Below are 18,172 nucleotides of genomic sequence, written 5' to 3' on the forward strand. Positions count from 1 at the left end.
ATAATTTACATTACAAAGTCCATGAAAGTCTTTTAAAGTCTATCATTTAATAAAATCAATAACTTTTTGAATACCATGTCACTTTTATAGACTCTCTAAAAGTCTTAATTGAATACCATAGACTTTCTAAAAGTATTGATTGAATACCACCAGACTTTTATAAACTCTTTAAAAGTTTTGATTGAATACCACCAAATTTTTTAATTCCATCAAAATCATTTAAAATCCTAATTGAATACACCCTCCTTACTTTTCAATTGTGAACACGTTGTATGTAAGAATGTTCTAAACCAAATTACCAATTTTTTTTTCTTTCTACACAATGTAACTTAAAAAAACTATAAAAAAAAAAAAAAGGTTTAAATGTGAATTTGTAGTCCCAACAGGATCGAGCTCCACTTGCTTTGTCAATGTACATGAAAATGGGTAAATTCATTTTATTTGTTCTATTATGATATGAAAGGAAGAAGATTGAAATTTGGAATCTCTTTCAACAAAGTGGGAAAATAAAAATATAATTAGATCAATAACTAATTGGTGTGTAAACAATTTTAATGATAAATTTAATCTAAAGTTATTAGAGTAGTTACACATTACTCAATTTTGTCTTAAATCGTTTTTTCTTTATCTTTTATACCTTTCATCACACTACATTAATATATGCCTATCAATGTTGACTAAAGAGAAAAGAATTGAAAGAAGAATAATGGAATAAGAAGAGAATTACTATAGTGGGCATCTTGATCTTCCCCATATTCAACGTTGGACAATGATCGGATTTTATTTAAAATGTAAACAACCTCATCTCTCAATATTTAGGTTTTACTCACATTTTTTGTTTTTTTTTTCTCTTTAATCTTTATTATTTTCGGGTAGAAGCTACGGAAGCCGTTGAATGTCGACCCACGCGCTCTTTCTTTCTCAATCCATAAAATCAAAAAGGAAAAACAATTTAGAGAGAGAAATAGCAATTCCAGAGAGAAAGGGAGAGAGAGAGAGAGAGAGAGCAGAGGCAGAGAGCTCCACCTGGCGATCCGAGACACGTAGTCGCAGCAGGCACTTGAGGTACAGGCGGTCGACTCTGTGCTTGCCACGAAGAACCCTCAATCAATCAAAAATCAATAATCAAAATCTTTGATTGCTTCGTTTTTGCTTTTCGAATCCCGAAAAGTGCGATCGCTGTGGTGCTGATTCGCTTCAGCTCGAGCTCGGATTCAAATTTAAGATTTTGGTTGCCAAGCTTTCAGCTTTGCTTCTTTTGCTTGATTGCTTGATTGCTTCGCTTTTGCTGTAAGCTTGTTATATTCGCTTGGTGGTTGTTGGTGGCGTTGTTTGGAGGTCAAGGAAGCTTTCAGTTTCGGCCCTCTTAATTATATCCAATTTTCGACGGAGGACGGCTTTCATTTTTGACTGCGAGTTTGTAATTTGTACTGAGGAGAATTGATTTGTCCACACACAGACATGGTTAGTGGGAATTTGTTCCATTGTAGAAAGAATTCATGGCCGCCTGAGGAGTATATCAGCAAGAACACTCTGCAGTTGGTATGCTTCTTCGTCTCTCTCTCTCTCTCTTTTTAGTAAAAAAAATTTGCGTTTTTGATTTGGGCTGCTTTGTTTTTTGGCGAACGGATTTGGGCCATGTTTTCTTTTTGTGCTAAGCATTTGGGCCGTGTTTGGATGCTGAGAAATTGTAACAGATGGAAAAGAAAATAAAAACATCGAAAGTTCCAAAAAAATCGAGAATTTAGTTAAACAGAATCAGAGACAATAGTTGTACACTTGTTCTCTGTTTCTTTGTAGTGTTTTTTAATTATTTTTTCTTCATAACCCAGTTGTTTTGTATGTGTAATGCAATTATTTTATGGCGTCCTCTGCATTTCGTTTTGTTCTTCAAGGTGTTCGGACTAATTAGAACAGTGGAAGGGAATTTCAATTAACTTGAAGGAATGGAGAGGGATTGCAATTTAAAACTTCTCTGCAATTTATTAAATGTTTGAAAGGCTTCCTGCTAAAGTTCATGTCAATTCTATTTACCATTGAAATTTGGAGATGATAAGAGAGTTACCCGTCTTGTTATGGAACTAAATTTTAAATTATTATGTTGTTCATTATATAGTTTGCTAATGCATGAAGCGCTAACATGGGCATTTTCATTATTTTGTCAATAACGTGGGAACCTGGAATCTCAAGTCTGAGTCATAAACCATAATTTGTGTCTTTTACCATTGTTAGATTTTGGGTTATTAGTTGTCAAATTATCGTATCTAATGGATGAACCCTTATAAAAAACAATTCTCTTGTTCTTAATGAATTTTTAATAGCATTTTTATTACTGTGTATTAGCTAGAAAACTGATTTTGGACTATTATTTCTTGGTTTTTTAATCCTTTTCTGAAATTGGGTCAGGTTGTTATTTTTACTCTGCACTCAAACTGATTTTTTTTTTTTTTTTCTCTTGATTATTTGCTGTAGTTTGATTTTGATAGTGCTGCCCCACCAGAACATGCCTGGAGGAGGAAGTTAAACTGCCATGCTAATATTCTCAGAGAATTTAGTGTTACATTTAGGGAAGCTATAAAGATGGTAAGTGATTTGTTTTCTTTCATTTTGTTGACTGATAAATTCGTCATGTACATTCTGATGTTGGAGCTTTTTCATTCTTTACCCAATTTTCTAGTATTCCTGGACTGGTTATATCTTTCTGACTAGTGTGGAAATTTTGAAATTCTAGTTTAGGTTAGGTATACGCTTGTGGTCATATATCAGGGAAGAGGCTTCTCACGGAAGGGTAAATTCTCTCAACCTTCTAGATGTAGAGGCTTAGTTTTTGTTTCGTTACAACTGGTATTTATATAATTTATACCTGTCCAACAATTGGATGAAGATATCTCCTTACAAAGGATGCTGAAACTTGGCCAAAATTTTTTATATTCATGCAGAAAGCACCTATTGATCCTTTTACACGAGAAAGTTGCAAGCCATCAGCATCTCAGGGGGTTCCACTAGGAGGGATGGGGTATGTTGTGAATCAATAGGTTGCCTCAATTCTTTGGATTGTTATCTTTATTAATCTTATAGGGGGCATTTATCTACATGTATTGCAGAAGTGGCAGCATTTCTAGAGGTTTTAGAGGCGAATTCAGACAATGGCAAATCATTCCTGGTATATGTGATGGTTCTCCTGTCATGGCCAATCAATTTTCTGTAAAGTTCTATCCTTATTATCTTATACTTTGTAATTTAGTGGTTTTTGCTTCTTCGAAATATATGCGCTACTCAGGCATTGATATTATCAGTCAATTTTAAGTGTCTTTTGTATTATTATTGGTACATAATCTGATAATCATGGTTTTCTGGTTTTCTCTGGCATGAAACTCCAGAATGAAGTCCATTCTGGGTACCAGTTTTTCATCAAAATACCTTATTACAACTCTTTTTAATTATTAACCGAAATTAATACTTAAAATTCTAAATGTTCAGGACTTAAAAATTTCAGTACTAATAGTTCAGAATGCAATGCTAAACAATTTTAGTGTGTAAAATGCAGTACCAGTAATCTGATATTCAGTGCTTAAATTGTGCCCTCGGAATTGCATAGGCAAATGAGGTAGTCTTTTTGTTTTATCCGCTTTCTTAACAGGATATGTGCTTTTGCTGCAATCCAATCTGTCTAGAGTTAGGGTGGAGGTATATTGCAAACCAATCCAAATTGTAGAATGAAATTTCTTCACAGTGATAATCAAACTTCCGTTTCCGCCTCTTGACAAGGAATTATGTGTCAAAATTTGAACTCATCTATTTACTTGCTGATGGTTGGTGCTTAATTTAGTTTCATGCAAACATTTGATAAGGTGGTCTTGGAGTTAGAACAAAGAAAAAGTTTGGATCATGTGTGAGAGATGGTGTCACAGTAATTGTAGCCTAATATTTGCCTAGAAAATTATTATATTGAAAAAAATGGAGGGGAGGGGAGATTGATAATTAGTGAGGGTATGACATATTCAATATTGAGATGCTGTCTAACTGCATAGACCAGCTTGATTGCTTGTAGCGCCCCAGTATTACTGAATACTGTATTCAGCTGAGGAATGTCTTTGTTGTTTTTGTTGTATGCTTTTGTACAACGTATAGAGAAGTGAATATTGAAATTTTATCATTTGTCTCTTGAGAAGAAGCACATTGTTTTGTCCTATTCTCTTTTAATCATGATTTTAGTTCTGATAATTTGATTCATGTTGTGATGCAGATTTTTATATCTAGAGATGGAGGGAATAAAAATTATGCATCAGTCTTGGCCCCAGGTCAACACGAAGGAATAGGGTAAGAGGATAATTGCTAAGTTTAGAAACCACTTTCTTAAATCAAGTATGATTTCTTACCATCTTACAATGGTACCTTATACAGTTTTTACATGCTTCTTTAAAATATGACTGCAAGTCAAGACCAAGCTTGGTTGTCCATGTATCATATTGAGAGTCAATGTCTTCCTTTTAGCATCAAGGGCAGTCTAAGAAGTCTCTCTAAATGGGCAAGTGAAATCTAAGATTCCTAGATGATCCTTGGGTAACCTGGCCTTTTTGGGCTTTGGTGGTATGCTCTGGCACTTTGCCAGGCCAATTCTAACTCTTGCTATTAATCATGACATGGAGACCAAACATATTCTTAGTTCTTGTAACCATTTGGCAGACTTCCAACTTAAAGAGAGCAGCCACTCCACAAATAGGATTTGCAACTTATGTACAGAAATAGGCAAAGAAGTAAAAACAACCTTAAAGATTTCACACCAAAATCCTGATTTGACGAAGCATGGGAAAGAAAAGGAGAAGTTAAGAAGTCATTAAAGCAATGATGAACAGGAAACTTTAATGCTACACAAGGCAATGATTTATTTATCTCTTATTTTACACATAGTGGATTTGCCTGGACCAATACATCTAACCCCTGGCACGGTTCCCAACCCGGTTACCATGAGCATCAGCCCCAAGGCAATGATATGACTAGTTTCATTCATGTTACACTAGAGTAGGTGGTTTCTATATCCTGAGGGTGATTCATTTGTGTTGAGATGGCATGCATCTCACTTTTCAGTTTTGTTTATGGCTTACTGGAATTTGATGAATAATGCGTTACTTGGTCGTAACATGTTGGGTGTTCTAAATTTACCTAAATTAGTTCAAGACCCTGATTATTGATATCTTGATTTAATTTGATTGCTTTTACAGAAAAGCTGGTGATCAGGGTATATCATCGTGGGGCTGGAATCTGAACGGACAGCATTCCACATACCATGCTCTATTTCCAAGGGCATGGACTGTATATGATGGTATCAGTCTTCTTTCTTCCCTTTCATCTGCTGTCCATAACTTCCCCTTTGAGTTTGTGTGTTAATTCTGATGCTTTTTATTTTAGGTGAACCTGACCCAGAATTGAAAATTTCTTGTCGCCAAATATCACCATTCATCCCACATAATTATAGAGATAGCAGTCTTCCTGCGGCTGTTTTTGTCTACACGGTACGTTAATTTAACCTCATATCAGATAAAATCAAATGCAAAAAAATCTTAGTTCCATGCCCTCTTTGATATTGTAGATGAGCTCTAGATTGCTAAAAAAAGAGCTATAAATTACATAGGTTTAGCACCTTGTTGCAAGTTGCAAGACATTTGCAAAGATGTAGGTTTTAGTAGTTCAATACTCAAACACCATATGGTTATCATATATGTGTTCCCTTCAGTTACTTTTCTCAATAAAATGTGTGTTTCTTCCTAAAAAAAATGTTAAAACACTATATGGTTATCATATGTGATATACCACAAAATATAATTTGTGTATGAAATGACTTTATTTCTTAAATGTGATTTGCTTATGTCAGGCACATTCATAAAGTGTAATAGGGGTCAACAGATTGATTCTGCGTGTTGTCCTTGCCAACTACTGCAATAAAATTTCTTTATAACGAGGCACCTAAGCATGGTGCTTTTCAACGTTTAGCTTTAATTGAAACCATATATTATTGGTCCCTATTTTTTGGGTTTGAAATAGCACATGTGCTCTAGTATGGTTGGATGGTTTCTGAGGTGGAATAGTTCAATCTGTTTTAGTTTTATAAGTCAAAACTAAGTTTAAATCGGTGCAAATAGTTCTCAACCTATAACCAAATGGAGGTCTATGTGGAAGTGAACCCACTTAAACAAGGTGAAGTTCTACTTTTCATGGTCATACTGACCAAATTAATCAACTTGGCTTTTGTGGTTGAGTTGACTAGTTCGTTAAGATTACTTAGGTTCTCTAAACCTTCTAGTTTCCAATTTATTTTTCTTCCTTTATGTAGGTAATTTAGTTATATGGATTTTCTGGGAATTCTTATTGAAAGTTAGTTAAATTTTACAAAAATAAAAATAAAAATTGTTTTAGTTAAATTTATGATTTTTAGGATAAGAATTTCAATAAGAGTTTTTATTATTAGGTTTTCTTATTAGACGCTTGTTTATGATGTAGTTGGTGAACACTGGAAAAGAAAGAGCAAAAGTCAGCCTTCTATTTACATGGGCGGTAAGATTATATCTCTCTTCCAGAATTGTGTATCCAAACAATTCAAAGAATTTCAAGGATCTTGATATTCAGTAATTATTGCTTTTCCTATGTAGAATTCAATTGGAGGAATATCACACTTGTCGGGAGATCACGTCAATGAACCATTTATGTGAGTAAATTTGGTGTATTTCTTATGTTTACTATGGAACAATACATACTTTTAATATTTTCTAACTTAATTCTTTCTTTGATAGAGGCGAAGACGGAGTCTCTGGTGTACTCCTTCATCACAAGCAAGTCATCAAACCTTATTACACTTTTTATGATGGTTGGTTTGCAGATTTCTCTGCCAATACAGTGTTTTAATAGGTCAAAGTAGAGACAAAGTGTTTAAACAGCCCCTTCCCTTCTGTTGAGGCATACAAAGCCTTGGACAAAGAGAAAGAAAGTAGATCATGATGCAAAACAAGATGCTTCTGCATTAACTTACCAACTTAAAATCCAATCCAAAAATCTCAGTAAAATGAATTAAAAAGTTGAAAAAAAAAAAAAAATTCTGTCATACAAGCATTTAAGCAGAAATATTTAAAGATTTGAAAATTACCTCTTCAAGATATAGTGGATGGAAAAGAATTGAAGCACAACTACACAAGCACAAAAAGGCTTAGGAGGGGTTGATCACTTGATGTTAAAAGTAAAATATGTTTGCTTATGTATTTTATGGAATTGATAGGTTAAAATATAAATTCTAATTTTTCTTTGGACAATGATCCATTGTGATATTGGCTGCTTGGTTGGGAATTCTAACTGACATGATAATACGCCAGAAAACTGATATTTTGCATTTGGCCATTTTGATTGAATCTGAATTGGGTTTTCATTTCATATACCAGTTTGCCAATCATGAGTGTGGCCAATATAAAAAAAGAAAGGAATATTTCCTTGAAAAATTGAAAACATTTATATCTCCAAATGTAGAATATATTAAATAGTTACATTCCTGTTTCAGTAATACAGGGAAAAAGTCTACTTTATTTGAGTTGAACCCTAAACCCTTACATTTGAACACTAATGTATGCTACATATGAAACTGGGAATGTGTTAATAACATTGACTGTGCAAAAGTACCCTTATAAATAATAAATTTATTTTTTGGTCTATATCTTTTATATAGTGGTCCTGAAAGTATTTGAATCTCATACCACATTATATGACAAGTCCTTAAACAAAAATTTCAATTTTTTTTTTTTATACTTTGGATCATAAAAATAACTAAGATGAGATTTTTTGGTTTCACTTTTACTTGTACTGTTACTCCCATTTATTTCTCACCTTCAATTGTAAAATTGTGGAGCAATCAAGTATAATGACTTATAAAACATTAATTGTATATTTATTTTTTCTTTGAAATCCTCAGCAATTCCCTTATAAGCATAAATTATTTGCACATAAGATAAGCATAGAAGTTGGCACCATTGGGTTGCCAACATTTTATGTTAAATACAACTGTAGTTTGCAATCCTATTCATGCATAAAGATGTGCATGTTTCTTATGTTTATAAAGGAATTTCTCTTGAAATCCTATTCATGCGTAATTATTTTCTGTTGGTTCAAGAAAGTGAATTAAATTGGATAAATGCCTCTTTTTTTGTTGTCTGAATAATATAACATTTTATTCCACCTTCAATTAAAACCATTTGCTGCTTGATGATAAAATCAAATTATTTACAAGGATTTTGTAAAAGCATCGTAAATCTTAATTTTTCATACCCTTTAATGCATGTTCATGTCATGGTCTCAGTATTTTGAATGTTACAGCACATATGCAAGGCACATTTTTTTAATGGTAGTATATAAAAATAATAATCTTTTTCTTGAATATTTGATTGTGAAAACAAATCATTTGTAGGACCCTACATTTTGCACATGTTCTGATGTGTTGATTCGTTAACAATTGGATCATGATCATCTATTTTATTGTCATCTAAATTACTTAAAAATATAGAGAACAAATATAGCTTTTTCTAAGCTTGCGAAACTTGTCTTAACAGTCGTAGAAGCATAATTTATTGTTGTAACTTCACACTATTTAAGACATATGGAAGTTTCAATTTCTAAAGCAATTCAATTGATATTTATGGTAGCACCATAGCAGAGGTGAAAACGTTTTAACTAAATATCTGTTGTAAGAAGATCTAAGAAAGCAAATGTAAACTCGTTTTTAATGGTAGCTGAACTTTCTTTTCCAAGTGATTCCAAGTGACGCATCATTTGTGTTCCTGCTTCCCATTATGCCTTGTTCCACTTTGTTTAGACCAGCAATTGAGTGTCGTGTCATGTCACATGACACTTGTACACTTATAGTATGCCTCTACATTATTGTATTTTTCTGTCATCTACTAAAACATGGAAAAAAATATAAAATATAAAAGGGAAAGAAAGCTAACTGCTTAATTCTGCACTTTGTTAATTGTTCAAAAAAGGGAGGGATTGTTGTATATTAATTTAGGGGAGTAACTTAGTAAGGCTTTTTTGTTTTTTGGTAGTTACAATATGTATGTATATATATATATATATATATATATTCAGTACAGCTAAAAATATATATCACTAAAATTGGAAAAGTACAAGTAAAATGGACAAGAAGTCCATAAATTCCATGATATGACTATAAACTAAAAAAACACAAATTACATTCAAGTCGATACACACCCCAATGAAGATGAATTCTACTAAAGGGTATATCTCTGAAATACCTTGATAAAGACACCCCAAGAGAAGCTAAGAACCTAATCCTATCCCAAGGAAAATCCGCTTCCTCTTGCCATAAAAAAAAAAAAAAAACCAATTGTTTATTTCCAACCTGACTATCCACAGGAGCCAATATTGCAAACCAATAGTTACAATATCTTTTTCATACAAGTATTTTCTTTTTTCTATTTTTTCCTTTTTAATTTCCTGTGTTTTCCTATTTACAAATGTTAATCTTTTCCAATCATTGACAATAAGTGATGTGGCCATGTTAAAGTTGATACTTGGGTTTTCTGCATATCTGTTAACATTGAAATGTCTGCTTGTGAGCACCTTATTCGATTTTTTTTGTTTGCTTTGCTTAAACATTGCATACTGTCTACAAGTTCTGCTTTATTTTATATTTTTGGTTCTTGGTAACCTGTACAACCAAATAAATTTATCACGATGTGTGGTTTTTGAAAGTTCTTCCAGAGTTTTATGTCAGTCATTATTTTGTTAACTCTGACAGTGGATTTTAATTGTTTCTAAGAACTATGTATATGTTTCAGGACTGCAAAAGGGAATCCTCCTGTTACTTTTGCAATAGCTGCGTGTGAAACTCAAAATGTAAGCGTAAGTGTTTTGCCATGTTTTGGGTTATCCGAAGGAAGTAATGTTACGGCGAAGGAGATGTGGGATAAAATGGTGCAGGTATGACTTTCCCTGTTTTTGGTTTCTTAGTTCTACGTACCTTATGTGTTTTTGGTTGGTTAATGCTATATGTCTTTTTCTGGAATTTACCTAAGATTTAATTGGCTTTCTATCTAGAACATACTTCAATTCAGTGATCTGGCTGATTAAATTAAAAGGGTTAAATACAAAAATGGTCTACGAACTTTACACTGATTCTTAATTTGGTCCACTAACTATAAAAAGTGTCAATTTGGTTTACGAATTTTTCATGTTGTACCAAAGCAGTACAAATGTTAACTTCTATTTGAAAATTAACGGAATTGGTCACATAAAAATGTGATAACGGACTGAAATGGTCCTGAAAATGTGGTCACTTGCTGTGCACATGACTAGTTTCAGTTAAATTTTTCGATGGAAGTTAACGTTTGTACTGCTTTGGTACAACTTGAAAATTTCGTGGACCAAATTGACACTTTTTATAGTTAGTGGACCAAATTGAGATTCACTGTAAAGTTCATAGACTATTTTTGTATTTAACCCAAATTAAAATTGTGAAAACTATTTTACCTATTGTAATTTTGTTATGGTGCATAACTTCCTTTGATACCGGACAGTTCTTTTTTAACTCATGCCTTTATCTCTCAAGGATGGACAATTTGATTGGGAGAGTTTCAATTCTGGACCATGCATGTCTTCATCACCTGGAGAGACACTCTGTGCTGCAGTTTCAGCTTCTGCTTGGGTGGAACCTCATGGGAAGTGCACCGTCGCATTTGGTCTATCATGGTCATCTCCAAAAGTAAAATTTTTGAAAGGAAGCTCATACCATAGGTAAACTTCTTGTAGATCTTCTTTTCCTCCTTGTACCTTTCTGCATTATCAGTGTTTATTAATTTACACATGAAAACCTGTTTGGAAATGTGCATTCAGGTTTCTTCGATAGTGGATAGCTTGTCCACTATGATGTGCTTTCTGTTTTCAATTATTAAAAGTATGTTTCTATAAAAAAAAACTGTGGATACAGACAATTAACAATGCATAGGTGTTTGAACAACATAGCTGTTTGACAAATGAATGCATTTGATAATTGTGAGTTAGAAAATAAACAGAAATACTAGTAATGTGCGTGTTTGGTTATTTAATCTTGTTATTTTGTTGCAGGAGGTACACAAAATTCTATGGAACCTCTGAAAGGGCTGCTCAGGACTTGGTGCATGATGCGCTAACAAGTATGCATCTCTGGTTTGGATATGTTTTGTTGTTGAGATCTGTTTAAGTATCCTTTTCTGCAGAATCAGTAATTAATCAAGCCACTATCCTGTTTACATTTTCTAGATTTTACTTTTTGGCATTTGCTTCAAGTTTAACAAGGGTTACTCTTCGTATGTTTATTGGTCCCTGATCAGTTTTGGAATCTGAAACAGATTATAAGCGATGGGAAGAAGAGATTGAAAAATGGCAAAGTCCTATCCTCAATGATGAAACATTACCAGAATGGTAAGCCTTAGTTGAAGCATTATAACGTGATTGTGCTTAGTTAAACCATTAATTTTCCATCAAACATTATTTGGTGCCTTAAATTGGTGTGTGAAACCCTTTTGCCTTGGAACAAATTGTGGTAGAGGCCTGGAGCTTAAGTTTAGAATTGTGTGTTCAATTCTATTCAAAATTCTTTAAAATTAAGTGTGTCAATGGTGATATTTTGCCTACATAAGAAAAATGTATGCGTCATGTGTATGCCATAGAACACAGATTCTTTGCCTTTTCTTGGCTATGATGGAGAACCCTGTATATCTTAAACATTGAAATTAGTTTTCTGCATCTCATTGCTAAAGAGATTGTGATGTTAGATACCTTTATTGTGTTCGACATGGACAACTATCTCTGTGCTTTCTGCAATGGTGGTATGCTTTGGGTTCTTCTGCCAAATTAACAGTCAGCGACCTTCTCCACCGAACAAAAGGGCTAAATAACATTAAGCTGTTTTGAGCTTGCTTGAGTAATTGGTTCAGTTACATAGCATCTCAATTTGTAAGAGATTGTCTTGTCAGAAATCTTATGATGTTGGACATTTTAAATGCATGTAATTTCCCTCTGCAAATGTTGTAATTAAATCATCATGCATCCATAACCATTGGGTGAACATTTTGGAGTTACTTTGCAATGCTTATTTATCATTAAGCTGTTTTGAGCTTGCTTGAGTAATTGGTTCAGTTACATAGCATCTCAATTTGTACGAGATTGTCTTGTCAGAAATCTTATGATGTTGGACATTTTAAATGCATGTAATTTCCCTCTGCAAATGTTGTAATTAAATCATCATGCATCCATAACCATTGGGTGAACATTTTGGAGTTACTTTGCAATGCTTATTTATCATTAATTGGTTATGGTGATTTTAAGACTTTTAGTGATCTAGGACATAATAGAACTAGTACTTGATCCTTTTTATCTTTATTTTTGTAATTAATGCATATTTTTGTGCACAATGTTTGCAGGTACAAGTTCACATTGTTCAATGAGCTCTACTTTTTGGTTGCTGGTGGAACAGTTTGGATTGGTATTCATTTATCCTGATTTCCCTGATACCTTACATCTTCACATCACTTCTAAAAATGTTTGTTATATGGACACTAGACGTACCTCATGCACTTTTAAATACATATTATCTTTCCATTTTTGCTACATTTTTTTTTTTCCATAAAGCTAAGAAATACATTATAATTGTTAATGATCCTTCATGCAGATTCTCCCTTACCAGCATCAAACATTAACAACAATCAACATCAATTAACAAATGTTGAAGATACAGATGTCAAAGTTTCTGAGGGTGAAGTGAACTGCAAACAAGGTGCAGTTGTTGAGCATACTGCTACTGGTTGCCGTAGGAATGTAATGTTGGACCGGAAAAATGACAATGAAGATGCTGGGAGGTTTCTCTATCTGGAAGGAGTGGAATATATCATGTGGAACACATATGATGTACACTTCTATGCGTCATTTGCCCTGCTTATGCTGTTTCCCAAGATTGAACTCAATATCCAAAGGGACTTTGCAAAAGCTGTCTTATCTGAAGATGGAAGGAAAGTAAAGTTTCTGGCGGAGGGGAATTGGGGAATTCGTAAGGTTAGGGGAGCTGTCCCTCATGATCTGGGAACACATGATCCATGGAATGAAATGAATGCATATAATATTCATGATACTAGTAAGTGGAAGGATCTGAACCCAAAGTTTGTACTTCAGGTCTATAGAGATTTTTCTGCAACAAGGGATATGTCATTTGGAGTTGATGTGTGGCCTGCTGTTCGTGCTGCAATGGAATACATGGAACAATTTGATAGGGACAACGACGGTCTCATTGAGAACGATGGTTTCCCTGATCAGACCTACGATGCTTGGACAGTTCATGGAGTAAGTGCTTACTGTGGCTGCTTGTGGCTTGCTGCACTTCAAGCTGCAGCTGCGATGGCCTTTCAACTAGGCGACAAGACCTTTGCCGAATGGTGCAAAACCAAATATTTGAAGGCAAAACCGGCATTTGAAGAAAAATTATGGAATGGCTCTTATTTTAATTACGACAGTGGATCAAGTAGTAACAGTAAATCTATACAAGCAGATCAACTGGCTGGGCAGTGGTATACCGCATCCTCAGGTTTACCTTCACTTTTTGATGACTTTAAAATCGAAAGTGCTCTGCAAAAAATCTATGATTTCAATGTCATGAAAATTAAAGGAGGCAGAATGGGTGCCGTCAATGGAATGCATCCCAATGGAAAGGTGGATGAGTCTTGCATGCAGTCACGTGAAATATGGACTGGTGTCACCTATGGAGTGGCTTCTACGATGATCCTTGCTGGAAAGGTGAAAGAGGCATTCAATACTGCTGAAGGTATTTTTATTGCCGGCTGGTCTGAAGAGGGGTTCGGGTAAGTATGACACACACTTATAAATATTTGCAGTACTCTTTTGTTGGTGTGTTTTCTCCTCTTTACTTCTACTGAAAACCTATTTATGGCATGTAGATGTGAAAATGATGATACGGCATTGGATAATTATAGTTTACTTGTTACCAAGTTTTTCACTTCCCCTTGGTCAATAATAGCTATCAATTTCCCTAAAAGCATAAAAAATGCTAGGGAAATGCCTGTTGATGTATATGAAACTTGACACAACATGCACTAACACCCTATCTTCAGTTCTAGTGATGAATGTATTCATGAAGCTCTTTAATGAAGTCGTGTAATGAATATGATTCAGATATATGCTTGATACTCTTCTGAGGTTAAAATAAAAACCTATTATTATCACGTTAAATAGTTCCACTTGTATACCTAATTAAAATTATGGATGTCTACTACAGTGATAACTTCTGGAATGATATGAATCAACTAAATGACAATGTCTAAGGAAATTTGATGGTTTATGGTTTATGGTTTATGGTCTAAGGTCTACTTTATGTTGAAACCATGCTTATGCTGGTGCACGCCTTATGTTTTATGGAAGGAGTGACTCTTTGTATGGTTAAGTTGAAACCATGTTTATGCTGGAGCACGCCTTATGTTTTATGGAAGGAGTGACTCTCTGTATGGTTAAAGCGGCTAACAAAATGGTAGAAATTTAAGATAGGCTATCTTGGTTGACTCTATTATAGACATCTTTAACAGTTAAATTTCTCACATCATTACTTCTTGTGCAATTAGATTGCAATTTTCAGCATCTGTGTCTCAGTTAATTCTTGCAGAGTAGAAATACTTTCTTGAATATTTTGTCATATTGTGAACACCAAAATTTTTTATTTGGTATAATAAAGTTAACTCTCCTGTTCTGCTACATGTAGATACGGGTTCCAGACTCCTGAGGGATGGACAATGGACGGCCACTTCCGATCTCTGATGTATATGAGGCCACTATCTATTTGGAGCATGCAATGGGCATTAACTATGCCTAAGGCAATCCTCGAGGCTCCAACGATCAATATAATGGACAGAATCCATTTATCTTCTATTAGTTCAAGATCCTCTCACAACGAAACAGGTGTGAGTACGATTGTACACAAGGCAAAGTGCCTTGGGAACTCTGTGTTTCATTGTGCATGCTGATTGTAACATGTAGCTTTACTAAATTGTAAAGAAGTGAAAAAGTTAATCTTTCCTTGCTTCCTTGAACCCTCTTGCAGTGAAGCAATATATGCTGGGAGAGGTCTGGAGGAAGTCTCGTAGAAATAGCCAAATAGGTAATAAAAGACTGGGCTGCTGGCCTTTTATTTGCATTATATATAGATCAGTCTTCCCTTGTAATTGTAGAAATTTTTTGTAATTCAAAAATGCAGCCAGTGATTTCTTTGTATTGCCATCTGAATTCTAAGATCTAAATGCAAATACTGTGTTGTGGGTAGCTGAATAAATAGCCACACATGAGTACCAGTGTATAAAAATGAATACATTTAATTGAATTATCAACAGAAAAGATCAAGCTTCGAGTTAATAGCTGTATATATCTATATTGAACATTTAGTATAATCAATACTTTTCCTAATACCATGGATAGTCACTCATGGCAGGTGGTCCCTTAAAGGACCGCCAGTTCTTATGTATCGTCCTTTTGGAAAAAAATGTAAAAAAATGTGGGTCACTCTTCACAAACAAACGTGGTATTACTTATCCATATGGGAGATCTACATGTACTATAATATAGATAGATTGCCGCGGTGTGATCGAAAATGTTGAAAATGTTAAGGTCCGTCTGATAATGTTTTACAGAATAATTTTTTAAAAATTGTATTGTAAAATAAAAATAATAAATTAAATTTTACATTCTCAAAATATGAGAAAACGTCTAATAACGTAATTGAAAAATAATTATACAAAATAAAAATAATGAAAACACATTTAATATTAACCAATTATTACAACCGAATAATTATATTCACAAAAGATATTAATTATAAATTATTATTAATCAATTTCATAAAATATATAATTAAAAAAGAGAAGTTACCCAATCCACCTCGGCCGGCGCAACTACCTTGGAGGTGAAAGAGTTGTTGGTGGTCATATTATTAATTGAAACAAAACTGCAAGCACCTATGATCTAGTTTAACGAATGTATTTTCACTATATAAGAGTTGTTAAGGCTCGTGAGCTTCCTGCCATGAATGTTACGGGGAGTCTTGATCCGTTTATTGAAGCGAGAATTGGAAACTATAGAGGGATTACAAAGTATATATTTTGAGAGATGGGTAGAGAGAAAAAGAAAGAAATAGATGAATAAAGGAGAGATGAGTGAGGTGGGCAGCAGCGGGGGGTAGGGCTGCCGCCGAAGGTGGGTCAGGCTAGGTGGGGAGGAGGTGCAAATCACATGTTTTTTCATTTTTTTTTTTCAGTTATAAATTTTTTTTTATTTGTATCCGTATTCTCTATGTTTTTTAAATTTACTGAAAACATTATTTAGTCGTTTTCTGAATTTACACTGTACACTAGAAATTCTATTTTGTGTTTTTCAAAAACTGTTTTCATAATACGGCAATCAAACGCATTTTTGTCATTTTTTAAATTTGTTAAATGAAAAACTATTTTGTAAAACGTTACCAAACGCACCCTTAGATTCCTAATTTCTCTCTTCTCTCTTCAACCATGAGATTAGGCATTCAATGAAGTTTGTGTATTCTTTTTGTTGAACAAGTACATGTGTGTGTCATTAAGTTGTATGCATTTTGAAGGGTTTTATAAATTTAGCAGCCTGGAATCATGTGGCCACGGCCTGCCCAGCAACAAGCAATGAGGACCTCAAACGTAACCTTTTAATGTCTCCATACACCCAATTATTGAGTATAAGTCATGGCACTCAAAAACTCCAAACTGGTCCTCAATCAGCCCTCAGGTCCCTCATAATATCATGTCATTTTGGCCGTTAACTGTCTTTGACTCTCAGCCCTCTCACAATATCTCTATGAAGTTTAAGGACTTATGCCAAAAAGAGTTAATTCCAAGAAAGATATTTAAGAAAGAATATGAAAAGCTTGGTATTGTCAATTGTGGTCCCTATCTTACTTTCACTTTTGCATTATCTATTCATCTTTTAGCAATATCTACAACTTGACCCATGAGTTCATAACAATCACATTTACACTTCGGCTTGGCTCCTAAGCACTCATATATGAATATGATGATCCAGGAGAACTTGTCAATTTTCAAGTTGTGAAATTGGCATGATCCTTGTGGGTCAGGGCTGTTGTGATAAAAATCACCGCTTTAAGAGACGTGATGATGTCTTTGCAAAATAGATAAGAAGTTTAAAGAGTTAATTATCATATCTTAAGATATTCGAACATGAAACCTCTTCTAACATTGAAGAGAAATACATGATAATCATGAAATTTCAATAATCATGATAATTTCAGCCTATTATAAAATTGATTAAATTTCAATGTTTAGCTTTTATTTTTAAATAAATTGCCATCATTGTTTATTTAGTTGAGATACAGACCAAAATAGAGAGAATACAATTCTCAGGAAGAGCCATAGGCTATTTGGATCAATCTTCTCGTTGGAACACAAATTGATTAATCAAAAAGTCGCATTTGGATGTCCATGTCAAAAGACATGAATAGTAATTCAAGCCTAGAGGTAGTTAAATTTCGTAGTCGATTGTACATTCAGTACTTGATTTATTGTTCAAGTTGAAGGCACATACTACATAGCTTAAAACTCCTATTGTTCTTTTATGCAGACCACACGAGGCTGTGTTTACCCAGTTAAAGGACTACTAGCTTTGAGGATTGTTTGACGTATATTTCATTTTGAAAAATAAAGAAATATTATTGTGTGAGAGTTTGAATGCCTAAGCTAGTGTTTGAAGTTCGTTCCACAATTTGACAACATTTTTGGCCCCAATCTTGTAAAATTTATTGTTGATTTTTCAACTAGCAAAAAAAAAAAAAAGTTTTAGTAAGTAAATTGAAATAGATGTTCTATATAGTATTTAAATTTTAGGCATAAATTCAATTTAGACACATAACTATATATGATATTTTAACGGGGTTCACGAACTTTCAAATATTTCAAATATACTCATGATTTATTATGTAAATTGAAAAATGAAATTTTGTCCATCAATTTATTGAGAGGTCAGTTAAATGTCAGCTTGCCTTTTGCTAACGGAGATTAATTGGCGACGTGGCACCAACTCATCATACATTTCCCGCCAAATGAGC

General features: G+C 33.8%; 1 protein-coding gene across 3 annotated transcripts; it reads left to right on the forward strand.

The window, feature by feature from the left end:
* The first annotated feature begins 953 nt into the window (after positions 1-953).
* LOC147292362 (Beta-glucosidase, GBA2 type family protein) lies at positions 954-15,306 on the forward strand. 3 transcript variants are annotated; one of them, XM_086230969.1, is made up of 19 exons: positions 954-1,542; positions 2,473-2,583; positions 2,732-2,788; positions 2,940-3,016; positions 3,105-3,204; positions 4,247-4,320; positions 5,223-5,323; positions 5,410-5,513; positions 6,499-6,552; positions 6,648-6,703; positions 6,789-6,827; positions 9,837-9,978; positions 10,607-10,791; positions 11,122-11,189; positions 11,385-11,457; positions 12,459-12,520; positions 12,707-13,886; positions 14,798-14,996; positions 15,137-15,306. In XM_086230969.1, exons 1-19 carry the CDS (start codon positions 1,462-1,464, stop codon positions 15,137-15,139), a joined length of 2,766 nt encoding a protein of 921 aa, XP_086087095.1. In that variant the 5' UTR covers positions 954-1,461; the 3' UTR covers positions 15,140-15,306. The 3 variants fall into 3 exon arrangements, with proteins under 3 accessions (XP_086087095.1, XP_086087094.1, XP_086087096.1); XM_086230968.1 differs by having other exon boundaries at positions 14,798-15,306; XM_086230970.1 differs by lacking the exon at positions 954-1,542 and having other exon boundaries at positions 2,472-2,583; positions 2,737-2,788; positions 14,798-14,994.
* Positions 15,307-18,172: the final 2,866 nt, after the last annotated feature.

This window comes from Dryas octopetala, chromosome 2, assembly GCF_963921425.1.
Source record: "Dryas octopetala chromosome 2, drDryOcto1.1, whole genome shotgun sequence".
Taxonomy (NCBI): domain Eukaryota; kingdom Viridiplantae; phylum Streptophyta; class Magnoliopsida; order Rosales; family Rosaceae; genus Dryas; species Dryas octopetala.

Excerpts from the sequence above, each read along its gene's own strand:
- LOC147292362 (XM_086230968.1), top strand. The coding sequence starts at position 1,462 with ATGGTTAGTGGGAATTTGTTCCATTGTAGAAAGAATTCATGGCCGCCT. Across the intron at positions 6,828-9,836 it reads GGTGTACTCCTTCATCACAA|GACTGCAAAAGGGAATCCTC; the intron begins GCAAGTCATCAA and ends TATATGTTTCAG. Across the intron at positions 9,979-10,606 it reads TGTGGGATAAAATGGTGCAG|GATGGACAATTTGATTGGGA; the intron begins GTATGACTTTCC and ends TTATCTCTCAAG.